This window comes from Zerene cesonia, unplaced genomic scaffold, assembly GCF_012273895.1.
Source record: "Zerene cesonia ecotype Mississippi unplaced genomic scaffold, Zerene_cesonia_1.1 Zces_u004, whole genome shotgun sequence".
Lineage (NCBI taxonomy): Eukaryota > Metazoa > Arthropoda > Insecta > Lepidoptera > Pieridae > Zerene > Zerene cesonia.
The window spans coordinates 1,437,104-1,453,237 of record NW_024045134.1 but is presented as its reverse complement, the minus strand read 5'-3'; the positions used below and the strand labels follow the sequence as shown (position 1 = coordinate 1,453,237).

The 16,134-nt window shown below is 37.0% G+C and overlaps 1 protein-coding gene across 2 annotated transcripts in view; it reads right to left on the bottom strand.

Moving 5' to 3' along the window:
- Positions 1-16,134, bottom strand: part of LOC119838610 (formin-like protein) — a 68,019-nt gene that overhangs the window by 14,885 nt on the left and 37,000 nt on the right. For both annotated transcript variants that reach the window (XM_038364602.1, XM_038364604.1), the window contains exons 2-4: positions 5,466-5,636; positions 1,576-1,655; positions 48-187 (exon numbers count right to left, since the gene is read on the bottom strand). In XM_038364602.1, coding sequence (XP_038220530.1) covers positions 48-187; positions 1,576-1,655; positions 5,466-5,636 — 391 coding nt within the window. The remainder of the gene's footprint in view (positions 1-47; positions 188-1,575; positions 1,656-5,465; positions 5,637-16,134) is intronic.

The window sequence follows — 16,134 nt, the reverse complement described above, 5'->3', positions numbered from 1 at the left end:
AAGAAGGAATCTAATTCCCATACATCATAACAGCAAGCTGGTCATACCCTGGTGTATCCCGTCGCTGGACTGGCTCCTCGCTAGCGCGATCCTCTGCTCGTGCCGCATCATGCTCAGCCTGAAGCTCAGGTAGTCGATCAGCACGTCGAGCCCTTGGTTCTGCTCGTTCAGGAACTCGCGAACCCATCTGCCGTGAGTGATTCTAATAACTACATAGTATAAAGCAAAGTCGCTTTCTCTGTCGCTATGTCCCTTTGTATGCTTATATCTTTAAAACTACGCAACGGATTTTCATGGGGTATTTTTTAATAGATAGAGTGTTTCAGGAGGAAGGTTTATATGTATGATAACATCTATTACTACTCCGAATTAACGCCTGCGAAGCCGCGGGCAAAAGCTAGTTTAGTATATGCAAAAGAGTGTATGTTTGTCTTTCTTTCGCGGCGAAATGGAGTAGTTTTTTGTATCGAAGGTAAGGTTAGTGAGGGAGTTATACAAGCTCATTTTAACAGAATAAAACCCTGCAATACCAAAGGAATTCGTGATCTTATGATCACGCGGACGATGCCGCGGGCAACAGTTAATTAATGGAATTGTTGGTGGAATCAATATTTAATATTATGAATTAATATTCGATAAATAACAGAATTTTAGAATTTTCTCTATCGGAAATCAAAGGCCACAATTCACATTTCATCTTCTTATGAATTGAGATCATTTCAAATTAACTGAAAATTATAGAATGTATTGACATAGATTACATTAGTCATAAAGTTTCAATCACATTTGACCACAAGTATCACAGTCAGTCGAGTATTCACATACTCGTCTACCTCAAAGTATCCAAATGAGTTGCCTAATTCTCTGAATATAGTCTCTATCTTTGCGCAAATCAGCTAAGAGGACATTATTACCGCGAACTCTTTATATAAATGGGTGTATATAACACATAATCATCTCGATTTCTTTACAAAAATGGGTTTTAAGGCAATAAATTCACCCTAATTGGCTACTACACATGTCGACGTAGGTTTTCTCTAATTAATAAATTGCAAAAAACACAGCCAACGCTCGTTTCTTGTAATATTTAAACAAGTTTATCGCTCCACTTTGTAATAGAAAACTCTGATGAGATTTATACGATTACATACACATTATGAAAATACCATTATTTTTAAGTTTAGGCTGAAATAAGATAAACCCAATTAATATGAAATGACAAAAGATAATATTTAATCTGCAAAAGGATTTCCTTCGTTATGTATGAATTTATATTTCTCGGAACGTAATTGAATTTTTAGGCATTTAATTCAGTTCTTTTAAATAATCCTACTAATATTGTAAATGCGAAAGTTTGTAAGGATGTGTGTGAGTTTGTTGCTCTTTCACGCAAATCTACCGAACCGATTGCAATGAAATTTGGTACGTAGACAGCTGGACAACTGGAATAACATATAGGCAACTTTTTATTCCGATATTCCAACGGGATACGGACTTACGCGGGTAAAACCGCGGGGCGCAGCTAGTAATTAATATTGAACGATTTATATGATTATTTAATAAAGTCACACTCACTCTATGTGATTGGTTCGCAGTGATATTTCCAAATCTCGTAGCACTTGTGTCGACGTTGAATCGCCTACCATTTTTCGTTTCTGTAAGTAATAAAAAAAAATTATACTTTTTAATCTTCAATGATATACTACCCAGGCAGATAGGTGAAATAGCCTTACAATATATCATGATTATCTGGACTTTTTTTGCATACCCGAATCGTTTGAAGCCGTACCTCTCCGTTGGAATGCTGACATGCTAACCACTGTACCAACATCAAAGACGGCTAAAATACTCTGTTCTCAATGCAAGACTATATTTCATTCATACTGCCATCCATCATTATCAACTTTAACCCTTGTGTGTTGAAATCACAATGAACCCCATCAATTTCCAGCGCACCGAAGCCCACGGCTTGTCTATTATAAAATCGACTCCATCAAAATTTATGTTACGAGAAATCATTCCAACGTTATCGCCCATACGATCCTGTCACTCACGACTCAGCAATAACTCGGTATAATACAGCGACCCGGTTTCCACTGCATAGTATGGTCATAACTACGCGAGCTAATTTGGCCCATCGCCTTATAAGAAGCGCGCATTCCACGAGTATGCTCGCTAACTTTGTATGGTGCTCGCTGCATGAATGATGTGACGAGACGTTTATGTCTTTTACTCATAGCGTTACAGTATAAATTAAACATTTATGTAAATTTCTTAACGAGTTGATTGTAAGGGCCTTGGAATAGTACAAATGTAGTTCACTGGGAAATAAGATGAATACCACTTTTGTATCTTATTGGCAAAGGTATGTTATATGATCCGTTATCAATGTAGAATTTTTTTTATTGTATGCATTAGAAGAGCTAGCGCCTCGGCGAATGCGTTTCCCGGACATGGGAAACGGAAAGGATTGATTCTATTTCAACGTTTAAAAGACACTTAAATAAAGCGGAAAATAGAAACTCGATTGATTCCACTTCCTTTTATCACATTTTACGTGTAATACCAACAACCCACATTATCCTACATCATCCGAACTCAATTCAACAATCTCAATTCCACATCACCGACCCGTTGACCTAAACGTTTGTTTCCCTTCATACACACAGCAATTACCATTGACCCGTGACTCGATTACGATTCAGTCTCCGTCCATCAGATACGATCATGATATTGATTTGCGATCGAACCGATACGGGAATTGCTATTCGTTGTATCGCCTAGAGCTCAACTCGTAGGTACAGCAATGGAGGACAAAAGGGCGCCGTGGCTTTTACTCGGTCGCCGGATGGCGCGACACGATCGTAATTTTAAACGGTGGTGGAGCGCGATTGTGTGCAAAATCTCGCAATGCTAATCGCCGATCGACGTGCTCGAGCGCTCGTCAAGGTGATACGGAATCGCGGTTGCTACTAACTACCAAGTAATATTTCGGAGATCCTGGATGCCCGGAACTCACTCAAACTCAAAAAGTTATACAGCCATTTACATCATAGATTCTTACTTACAAATCATTTTCCTTTCATCGAGATTGTTTAAAGACAATGGAATGAACGATAGAAATGCTACAGATTTCGTTTCATCTATTATTTTATATACTATTTTATAAAACAATTGAAAGCGTAAGCGCAGTTCTGAACATTAAGAAATTGTATTATAGAATAGCATACCTTTTGTCCGAAAGAAAACTTATAGTTTATCCGTCATATAAAAAAGTCCATGCTTTCAGATATCAAGGATCTTTAGGGTGAGAGCTATAGAACATAACCAAGTTATAAAAATAAATTTTAACGTGTATCAACGTTCGTTCTACGAAACTCAGGCAGTGAACGGGTCTGAACTACGCAGTTTACGCACACCTTGCATACAGTTAAGTGCCAAGGTTAATGAGATGACAGCAAAAAGTGAATCGCCTTCAAAACAATTAAATCTTTACATAGCGAACAGGTTTTCACAGCAAACGCCATAATAGCCGTTTACTCACGAACACAATGCATGACGCAACAGTCTTCAATCAGTTTGATTGGTGTGAGTCACGAGGCGAATTCGATATTGGACTGTTTGGAGTTTAGAATGCGATAGTCTGTAGGAGTTAGGTGATAGGGCACACCGCGAAATCTAAAGGTGAATAAACGCTTCATAATCTTAATCTTAGAGCAAAATTAAAACAATATTAATTAATTGTCAAATGAAACATAACAAACATTGTTGACGAAAATGAAAGGCAAGTTAAAATATATGGAAAGTAAGAATAAATTATATACTTACTATGAAAGACGTCAGTGAGTAATCTTTGCTAAGCAAAAAATGTCGATGAAAATATTAAATCTGCTTTACATTCTAAATATAAGATAATAAATGCATCAAGCGCTTTATAAATAGTTTATTAATCCAATTTAAAGGCAGGCAAGACCATACTTAAGGAAATAATAATGGTATCTATGACATAATCACTACACAATATAAAACAAAGTCGCTTTATCTGTCCTTATGTCCCTATGTGTGCTTAAATCTTTAAAACTACGAAACGGATTTTGATGGGATTTTTTTTTAATAGATAAAGTGATTCAAGAGGAAGATTTACACGTATAACATCTATAAAACTGCTCCAAATTTAACGCGTGCGAAGCAGTGGGCAACAGCTAGTATAATAATATAATTAGAAAGTGAATTCCCCTGAACTCTTGTAGGGTATGGGGCATATTTTCATTTCTGACAAGTATGAGATCGGCCTTCCAAGTTCTGCCATACCGGGGCATTCTTTTTGAAGTGAAACTTCTTTAGAAACGTTGTGATTTCAAACCTGATGCAACGGAAAAACGACAGGTAAGAGACAGAAATACAAAAATGTATAGAATGAAGCCGGCAAAGAATGAGACAGAAATATACATATTTTATTCATACTTTTGACGATTTATTGAAGTTTCACTTCTATCATGTGTGAATCGCACACACACCTTTTTTTTTTACTACCCAATGGCAATAGAACCCACTACTCCTCGGTTTCACGTTCACGTGTTGACCACTGTACCACAAAGGACTTCGTTATATGATTATGATTCAAAATATAAACATGAGGCCTAAAATAAGCCACTACTACGACTACAACGAAAACTATCTCACTCCAATCGTGCTATACCCTTTCACGGAGCATTCATTTGCTTATTATAAAGGCACAGACCACTTTGCATCATATATAGAGCAATTGTAACACTGTACACACATATCTGCATACACCGTTAACGGAACAATGCCCTATACATCAGCCGGGTGTGCACTGTCGATGTGCAATTTGAGGAGACAGTAACTATTGGTGTAGACTGGGCCTAATTGCATGCGGGCACTTGTACACCACTTCTGCATTATTTGGGTCCATGAATTGACAATCAATTTAAGGGAATGAGCCTAGTAATAGGGGTTCGTCTAACTAACATAAGTGATATCTAGTTATACGATTAAATTTCTTCGACTTTTGACACTTCCGAAGAACTTTTTGATGAATGCACGTTCAGTCAGAATACATTGTAATAATATGGTATCATTAGTACCAAAGCGCCAACGCCAGAAATCTTGCACGTGCATGTATAAATTTAATATCATCATCATCATCATCATCAGCCCAGGGTTCAGGCCATAATCTACCACGCTGGCCAAGTGCGGGTTGGCAGATGTCACATGTCGTCGAACTTTTGATTCTTGGGCATGCCGGTTTCCTCACGATGTTTTCCTTCACCGTTTTAAACAGTGGTGATGTTATTCACATGTGCAGATAAATTGAAAAATCTATTTATTTCCTGCACGCTCGCCCGGTCTCGAACCCCGACTTATCGATTTTGAAGCCCGAGGTTCTCACCACTGAGCCACCACTGCTTTTTTTATAATATGGTTTTACAACAGCTACATACCCTGTGACTCCTGGACGCTTTCGGATCTAAATACGTGCGGAGCTTGTTCAGGTAATGCGCCGGGGAATCCTTCGCCTGCACCATGTCCTGGTCGCAGATGATCTCCCATTTCTTCTCGAGGTCGTAGTTGCGCAACAGTTTTGCTTTGTCCGGTGGCAGATCCATGGATGCCTGTAACAAAAGATAATGTGGATTAGCCAAAGAAGAGTAGATCTTTTTCTAAAAATAGCAAAACGGAAAGAAGATCTAACACACACTCATTTGTAATCATTTCATGACATCAAGGAGTGAAAGTGTTAAGATTTTGTTTGATAAATGTTGCACAAAAGAAATAAACAACTCAATAACACTTCTACACAGAAAAAAGTACCACGAAATCATAAATCAATCCGAACAATTTGCTCAACGATAAACGACATTATAATTGAGCGATTAAGGAATATGCATCACGAAACCTATAAGCAGATAATCGGCTTATCGTTGCGTGAGGATTCATTCTACACGCGTCCACATACACGGCGACGTGTTGAGGAAAAGAAAGCTTTACCACCACAGCGTAAGGATGTAAATGAATTGATCGCTGCTCTTGTAATAATTAAGATGGATCAATTGCACAAACATGACACTGAGGTCTAACATAAAACCGTACGTGGTATTAGTGAATGTGGTAAAGGATAGCTTTACCGGGCGACTCTTGGTGGTCTATGTAGTTGTTGTGCTGCGGTAATAAGAGCTAACGTTAGTTTCGCATTCCTGGCTTTAAAAGTTATGATTCTTGGTTTACTTGCTGTTATTTGAGGACGCGCCGTACCTATAAACAACGCTTGTTTTATGGGGTGATACTTGATATTTGTTAGTATAAAATTAATAATTTATGTTATTATTTATATCTTCAGTTACCGGCGTTCAAGAATTGCAAGGAAATTGTTTAGCATAGAAAATGGTAAAGACGAAGTAGTTATAATGGAAAAGCTAATGACTTTTCTATAATATACTTATTTTGTATCAAATGGCATCTTACATATCTAATTCTATTCCACATGGATTAAATGTTTGTATATCACCTTTCACCCAATATTTATCCAACCAAATTGATACTATCAAAAAGTGAGCACTGACGTCACAGCGGACATCCCGACCATTGTTGTCTACCATCGCTAACCAATTATAGAATAACCTTCACTTTTGTTTTCCTATATTTGTTATGGCTTTTCACAACCAAAACTCTTTATGAGTTAACTTTTTAGTGTCAAATAGAAAGCGAAATTCTAATCATAAATTTTCCATTAAAATATTTTTAAACGCGTTTTCAATCACAGACTTTTTCCTATAGTTTATATACACTATCAACTCTATACCTATAAATGAAAAATGCAAAATTAAATTCTACACCCAACGAAACAAGGCTTAAACTCGAATAAATACCAACTTAACCAATACTCTATCTATGAAGTTTTACACCCCGAGGGCACACAGCGAAACTGCAATATATCACCTCGCGATGTCTCGCGTGTGGTCCCTGCTCCAACCGACCACCCGGGTCAAAGGTGATATATCCACATGCCAATATCAATCTTAACAAACCAACAAACAGTTTACACTTGAACGGCGATAATGGAATTGACAAGGTGTGATGTAAATTACGACCGAACTAATATTCTCTTAAAAACTGCTCAATTTAAAATACTCACGAGGCCGACTTCTTGATACTTGTTCCGTCATATTTTTCAACTTAATTTGAATGTGAAATGCTATCATGATTGTTTTATATACATTAATATACACTGTAAAGTCACAACACATTATTTCATCACACAAATAAAAAAACAAATACTAAGAAATTTAATGAACATTACTACTGTACTAAATATTACACATGCTCACATAGTCATAACACATGAGGTCTACTGAATTGCAATGAGATCAAATGAGACTAGTATATATTATAACCAGAGTTTCTCACTTTAATATCAAATATCAGCTGTAAAGAGATTTCAAAACTCAACATTACATTTATAATGCAACTAGCTGCGCCCTGCGGTTACACCCGCGTAAGTCTGTATCCCGTAGGAATATCGGGATAAAAATTTGCCTATATGTTATTCCAGTTGTCCAGCTCTCTACGTACCAAATTTCATTGCAACCGGTTCAGTAGTTTTTGCGTGAAAGAGCAACAAGCACACACACACACACATCGTTACAAACTTTCGCATTAATAATATTAGTAGGATAGTAGGATATATAAGTTAAGTAGGAGTAAGAAGTAGGATAACCATTAGTCCTTGGATTTAATTATTAGTAAGCCTCACCCGCACTCGCATATAGAGTTAACTACCCCTAAACTCTTTAGATTTTTCTATTTATAACACAGAAACGGCTCCATTTAATCCCATCGTCATGTGACGTGAGATTAAAGGCGTATCCTCGTCAATGGGAAGGGATAGCTGAGCTATTTCTGTAACACTGAATCACCACTAAGGAAATCGTTATATCTCTTCCCACATGCTTGTTTATGATGCAGAGGGTTTCTTCTACTTACGTTATAAATGCGAAAGTAACTCTGTCTGTCTCTTTACTAATAAACCACTGAACTGATTTAAATAAAATTTGGTACGAAGCTAGTTTGAGACCCGACAAAGGATAGCTTGAAAGGCGAATATCCCCATATCTATGAAGCGATAGATGATGCCTGTGATTTAAGTTTTACGGTTATAATAAGTAGAATAATAAATAAAATCCATTTATGATAGTAATCAGAAGTATTATATGCGTATCCTTTTCCTTCCTTGATGGTGCATTACCACCAGGAAACCTACCAGCTCAGTTGACCTTTCTCCCAAAGATCTCAGTGCACAGCGTCCAAACTTCCAATAACTTATACCTATATACCTGTGTGTATACCTGTGTGCATAACATCAATTATGGAGAAAGGAGAACAATACATAAGTTCCTAATGCGCCTCGTTCCTTATGATCGATGGAGTCATCAGTTCTAGAGATGAGAGAAAATCTGTATACCATAAGTTTCGCTACAATTACCGGCAAGTCAGTATTTGCATGAGCAAAAAATTTAACAAAAAAATTCAGACTTTAAGCCGCACAAAGCACGCTCAATCGCATTACTCGCGAGTTGAATTACGTAACTCCACGAGCACTGGGCGGGAACAGAATCGTGAAGCGGTATCTCCACGAGATAACGGAGCTGTAAACTTTTTACTGCCACCCGCGTGTATCTTCATTAAGTGAAATTTATTGGAAGATAATAGAATTACGGCGGCTACGTATGGACGGCCTATCTGTGAATGCTTATCTTAACGATTCAAATGTGAGGTTATGGGGTTCCAGACGGAATGGTATATCGGCGTTCGCGTGGGAGAGAGCAAGAGTAAGTTTGAGTTGTCTAATCTAATAACTCTATCTGTCTGTCTGTCTGTCCCTTCTCTACTATTGAACCACTGAACTGATACGGATGAATTTAACCCTATACACTCGCGGCCATACCTGCGAAGCAAACATTTTCAATAGCTTCTGTGTTATTCTAATACATAAGTTGCATCACTGCCAAGTATCATCAAAATCCGATCAGTGGGTTTCGCGTGAAAGAGTAACACATACATACATCCATACAACATTTCTTACAAAATTTCGCGTTTACAATTTTAGTGATACATTGCGTAGTACGATAATCATTTAATACATAGTATTATAGTATTAGTCTAACAGTATAACCATTCGAGAATAAGTTATTCTTACGATAACCGTCTCCAGCGTACACGGCGTTCCGGCGAAACGGGAGATCAATATTTATTTTGAAATTTATTTCAAGTTCTCGCCCCTCATATATGTTGACTCAGTCGAAGGCCGCTCTATATCGACTACGGGATTATAAGCCGTTCGATTAGCTCGTTCTACTTACGCTAGTGATGGGGTGATTGTCGATACTTTTTTTCTTTCGATTATAATTTAAGAGCATTACTCATGTACCCTTAATTCCGTTTACTACCGGACCGATTTCAAAACTGAGCCACTGAGCAACAGAGGCTACGTACGTACCACGGGTAAAGTCGGGGCGAGCAGCTACTTATGCAAGAAGTATACAAAACAAGTTCCGCTTGCTTCCATCATCCAACCAAGTACACGCAGTCTCCATACGCCGGGGACAAAAGATGAACTTTCTCACACCGCATATTGAATATGGATAACCCACAGATTATCACTCCTAATGGTCTGTCATTAGTGTGATGTCGTGTGAAAGCAAATAAACACTTCCGCTCTTATGCAACTAAATAAATTATGTTGGTGGAGTGATAAATAATTCGATTGTTAGTTACTCTTTCAATGATAAGTTTCTACTGTGATTGTTGCGGTAAAAAATAAACTTTTACAAAATTCTATTAGATCGATGCTAGCTATAATTCGATAGTTACTCTTTTATTGATAAGTTTGTACTGTGACAGTTTAGTTGTAGTAATACTAGCTGCGCCCCGCGATTTCACCGGCGTAAGTCCGTATCCCGTAGGAATATCGGGATAAAAAGTTGCCTATGTGTTATTCCAGTTGTCCAGCTGTCTAAGTACCGAATTTCATTGCAATCGGTTCGGTAGTTTTTGCGTGAAAGAGCAACAAACACACACACATCCTTACAAACTTTCGCATTTATAATATTAGTAGGATAGGATTAGTATGATAGTAGGATAGGATAGGATGGGATAGTAGGATAGGATAGTAGGATATACAATTATTTATATTGGTAACTCAGAACAACACTCGTCAACCACTTATCGTATTTACAGAATATAATTACTTACAAAAAACATTTATTTTATTTAAAACATTTATTTAGAAAAAAAAAACGACAACGGAGATGAAATATTGTAATGGAAACGGATTTCCACAATACGTAGAAGTAGAAGGAAATATTCGTATATAATATCTATTATAATCTAATGTCTGAGGAAGTAGGAGCAAAAAAAAAACGATTAGATGTGAGAGTCGAGCACGCTTCGGCACGAATTAGTCGCACGGTAAGCAAGTATCACACTCCCACAGAAAACCGGCGTGATATAGTTGCATACTGCTGTTTTCCTACGATGAGAACGAGAGCCGGAGGCCCGTTTTCTCTTCTCACCGTTCCCAGTCCATACCTTCTTCCCAATCGTTTCCCTTTATCCTTATTCACCTCCCAAGGCACCACCTCTGTGATTGTTCATGGGCGATGTTGATCGCTTACTATGAGGCGAACCATCAGCTCAGTTGTCCAATTATGGCATAGATAATATACATAATAAAACCCAGTAATATACACAAGCTTTTGCAATAACACATGATGACATCAGACAGAGCTGTACCACTCACTTTGCCGATTATAATAAAGATAAAACAGACACATTGCAATCAAGCTCCCATTATCATAATCAAGATGAACATGCATCTAACAGCTAGTATGTAATATAATCTACAGAAACACTTCTAAGCACGACACTTGATTCATTTAATTATAAGTTTTCATTTTCTTTCGCGACTTAATAAAACGAAGTTCTGTTTTCACTCTTCATACATATTTCTGAAACAAACCCCAATCCTTATTAGAGGTCAGCAACACAGTCACTTCCTTGCGGAGTGGGTGCTTATGGGCGGCGTGGTTCGTTTTAGACCAAGCGACACGTCTGCTATATCATAAAGAAAACATATAATGTTATTGTTTTGTTGTAATTGTTTATGTTTTTAATGGCTAAAGCTTAATGTATAACTCACTACACACATGTAAAAGAAAATACACATTTTTTCGAGTATCAAAAAATCAAGGGATTCGATGACCGAATGCGCTGCAATTGCTAAAATAAAGTTATTGTCACATGAATAAGTACGTCACGGTAACCCCCCTTTTCCGTATTCTGTCAACCTTAAGTAGTCCAGTATTGTTTAGTCTATTAAATAGCAATTATAAATACGCCAACTATCAGTGGACTGGCGCCGAGGCTGTTATCGCTCCATAAGCTTACTCAACTCCTGTTGCCGACTCGAGTTCAACTCTACGCGATTCAAACATCAAACTTGAAAGTCGAATGGTGCAGTGAAGGTTTTATGACGTAGTAATGGGTAATACTCTACTCTATATTTGGTGAAACTACTTAGAATGATACCAAAATTGGCTAGTTTATGAATCTATACTTAATATTATAAATTACAGATTTAGAGTTTGTTTGAACGCACTAATATCAAAAACTACTGGTCCGATTTGAAAAATTCTTTCAGTGTTAGATAGTCCATTTATTGAGGAAGACTATAGGCTATATCACGGGCTAAGCCGGAGCGGACCGCTAGTAATTTATAATACTCCCAAACATTACGATACAACATTGAAACATTTACAGAAAACACACACGTATAAATATATCACCTATAACAATACGTGATTTACAATAAATAAATTACATTCCAACTCCTTCAGTGGAAGCCAATTAGGTAAAGCCACTTCAATATGTAATACAAGTGTCACTCCACTAGTCACTCTTTCACGCAAAAACAACTGATCCGATCTGTACGTAGTTTGGTACAGAGACAGAACATAGTCCTTAGCATATATTATATATACGACTGTTCTTGTTACCCGGGGCACAAGCGAGCGACGCCACGGGCACCGGCTATTGCTCTATAAAAATCAACATAACGACATACAGTGCGATGATCTCACTGAAATTCTCCGTACTGTTGCGCAAAACTCCATAATAGCATTGAAACGGTTGATTATCATTCAAATGGCGTGCCCCATTGGCGCGTGGTGATTCACCAATCGCTCGTGGATACCCTTGGCCTGCTGCAGGGTGTTGAGAAAAACATTTTACGCAGCAATAATATAAAAAATACCGATTCATAATTTCCTTCATCTAGGTTAATTACTGTGTTTTTTCTGATATTTATGCTCCATCAGTTTATAATTATTTCTCATTGTTTAAAAAATAATATCTATTGTTTGAGAAATTATCTATAGCTAAAAACTTTAGATATTTTCCATTTTATTGTATGTTTATATATACTTATTTTGAGTGTATAAAGCTTGAATTGAGATGAAGTTTTGCATACGAATAACATGTTTGTAGTTGACTACACGACAATAAAGAAGCAACTTAACAAAGGAAAAAAAATATTATTTTAACAAAAAACTAAATCGACTTCGAATTGTAAGAACTAGACCAAATTTAAATGGGACCATTTGGGAGGCATCAGCTATCTATTACAAATGAAGAATCATAAAAAATTTATTGTCATAATCTATCGACATAACTGGCGCATCACTACGATTAAATAAGAACTCATTCACGACGCTTCCAAAATACCATTTGATCATGACTCACACGCATCATTAAGAGATTTATATTTGTTTCTCTCGAACTATTCTTAGTTTTATTATCTTATGCTATCAAAATCTTCACAAGGGCTCGGTATTGACTCATCCATTCCAAATTTGATTGTTATTAATATTTATTTTGAGCTATCGTTTATTACATACGAGCCAGCGTCTTCGCACGCGCTAAATTCGGAGTTTATTGTTTGTTTGTTATTGTTGTGTTTATTTGTTATTATACATATAAACCTTCCTCCTGAATCACTTTATCTATTAAAAATATGCCCCATTCCGTTGTGAAGTTTTCAAGATTTAAGCATACATAGGGACATAGCGACAGAGAAAGTGACTTTGTTTTATATCATATAGTGCTAGTTAATCAATCATAACATTTTATAAGTCTGTGTTGAACATACCAACTTCTGGAGTTAATTTTAAGTACAAATAATTATTCTATTATATATAAAACTACTCTCTATCTTACAGATTTATAAATTCTGTTCTATCCAGACCCAAACTGTTATACTTTTAATGTTTTAACATAGCACAAAGCAACCTCCATAGCGCCTATGTTCCTGTCACATACATCGAAACCGCAAAAAAAAATGCCTTTAAGAAACAATAAAACTTGAGAGATAGTCCCAAACGACCAAACTGTGAATCAACACACAGTGAAGATTCAACGAAAACACGTCGAGCAATTCGCCCCAGCGTGCCTCTAGTCCGCCAACCGCCTCCACTTCCATAACATTCGAGCGAAATAAATGGATTCCCAATAAACATTACATTACACCACTGTAAAACAATTTCCTACGAAATCTAATTCCATTCGAAGCGCCGTTAGTAGAATTGATTGGGATCCACCGCAGTACGTTCACATCGCAAGGCGCTCGTAAACAGAGCCTGCTCGTAAAAAGTAGCTAGTATTGTCGTTTAGGGGATTTTCATTGCCCATTGCTTGAGTGACGATGGCATTAGGGCGGCGGGGCGAATACATCGCGTGATATTTATAATAGAACGGTATGCATGTGAACGTTTAATCGCTATTATGTAATTTTTTTCAATGTATCTGCACATATGGATACACCACTGCTCGAAACGGTGAAGGAAAATATCGTGAGGAAACCGGCATGTCCAAGAATCAAAAAGTTCGACGACATGTGACATCTGCCAACGCGCATTTGGCCAGCGTGGTGGATTATGGCCTGAACCCTCATACCCACCCCGTGTCCCAGCAGTGGGAACATATATGGACTGATGATGATGGTGACGTAAATTTTAGAGCATCGCAGGGCAAAATTAACTTTATACACCTCAATATATAATTAATAAACGTCTCTTTTAAAGCGTGACTGATATTTTTAATAGTTCCTTGTTATATATATCGTTGAATGCAAACAAGTCGAGTTTGTGGATCTCGTGTCAAAGTGCCTCGAACGTGGAGATGTAACAACTCGATAGTCAATGCCTATAGCAATGATTTGTAAGGTACTTTACATTCGCAATAAGTAAGGGAAATGCCTTCTAATGCACCTGTATAGAAAGCAATAAGGAACCAGCTCTTTGATAAATTCGTATTTACATTTTCCCAGATAATTAACAACCCAAGGATTCCTCCTGCATGTATTGCCAACGAAGAAGAATTAAAAATTCACTTCTACGAACCCACTAATCTAATAATTTTAATTTTAAAACACTTTACAGATTTTGAAAATTATGTCACCACAGCTCCACTGTTTCTGAATAACATCGCCATTTTTATCGTCTGGGTCAAAACCGCAAAAATATCACGTACATTACTGCCCCTATATTTTCGTCTTCTTCAACACTCGGCTCTCTAGATACACCTCTAAAGAAGGCAGATAAATCATCATACATATCCGCACACACCGTCGCTTTCACGTCGTGCATCGTGTCGGCCGTCGAGGCCCTGGCATTAAGCGATGCGGTCTATTCTGACCTTAAGCCAACCTGCAAGGTCACCGGGACGCGTTAACTAAAGGCCACAGCTTAGGAAACGAAACGTCTTTATGCATAGCTTTAATTGATCTGAAGAGACGTTGTACAGAAAGACCACAATTATCCTTACAACACGGTAATAACGAAGAAAGGAAACTTTTCGACTCTACTAAACGCACTTCGAAACTCCCTAAAATGTCAGAATTCTAATATGAAATAAATACCACATAAAACAATTAATTTCTCGTGACCGCAGTATTACTTCTCATGATTCTATCGAATCTATCCTTGCTCTATACTTACTCTATCTCATAAAATCAAGCCGAACTACACCTCCCACCAGTTAAAACAAAAGGAAAAATTAAAAATTAATTTCTCTTAGCGTTAATAGTCCAGGATCCATCGCCCATTTTTGCACTTGATTACTATCAAGCTAATAATCCGTGAGTAGCTTTATTTTGATGAGACGCCCAATAATTTCCTGTACGAAACTTTCGATTGTGGTAGCTAACAGAGGTAGCAAGGATAAAATATGTTGATTTGATGATTCTCAAATATTTATTACTAACTGAATTTTTTTTTTGTTAAATCTCAAGACAATTATCTAAATTATTCGAAAAAATATTTGTCCTACAAAATGTATGGTTTGATCAAAGAGTCCCCTCTTTCCGACATGTATCGATAACGAGGTCATCATAAATGATTACTAACCAGCTGATTTTTTTTTTTTTACTTAGTTAATATTCATGTAATTTAACAGACATATTGTCCTACAAATTGCGCGGTACATTATCCCGGTCCTACGCTCAGAAATTGTTAATACCACGTGACCATTTTTCTCATTACTACCTGTAGGACAAAAATATCATATAATAGGTTAGTGTGTTCTCTGCCCAAATGAAACAACGTCCTACAAGAAAACAGGTATGTATCACTAGTCCGACAAGAATTGTAATTTTTTCGTTTTCCTATTTGTAAAATAAGATACAGTGAAAAAATCTTTTTTTAACCTGTTACCTGTTACCTTGTAAGTCAGAAGATAATTCTTCAAATGATGGACTTTGGGGACCATCAAACCAATAATATTCATATTTACCATCAATTATTGTCCATCCAAAATTTTCTGGCAATTTTTCCGTGGGGCACCGCATGTGTGCATTACACCATACATTGCAGATGAATACAGTTCGTTTAATTTGTTGCAACAATTCTTGTTTTGTTGGTGGCAAACTGGAAGGATCATATCCTACGAATTTTTGTTTTAAAATTTTTTCATTGTCATTTTTTTATTTATACCCTTTCTCAAATAACTCATACCGTCATATCATTGCTACCTCTATTAGCTACCAAAATTGAGAATTTTCGC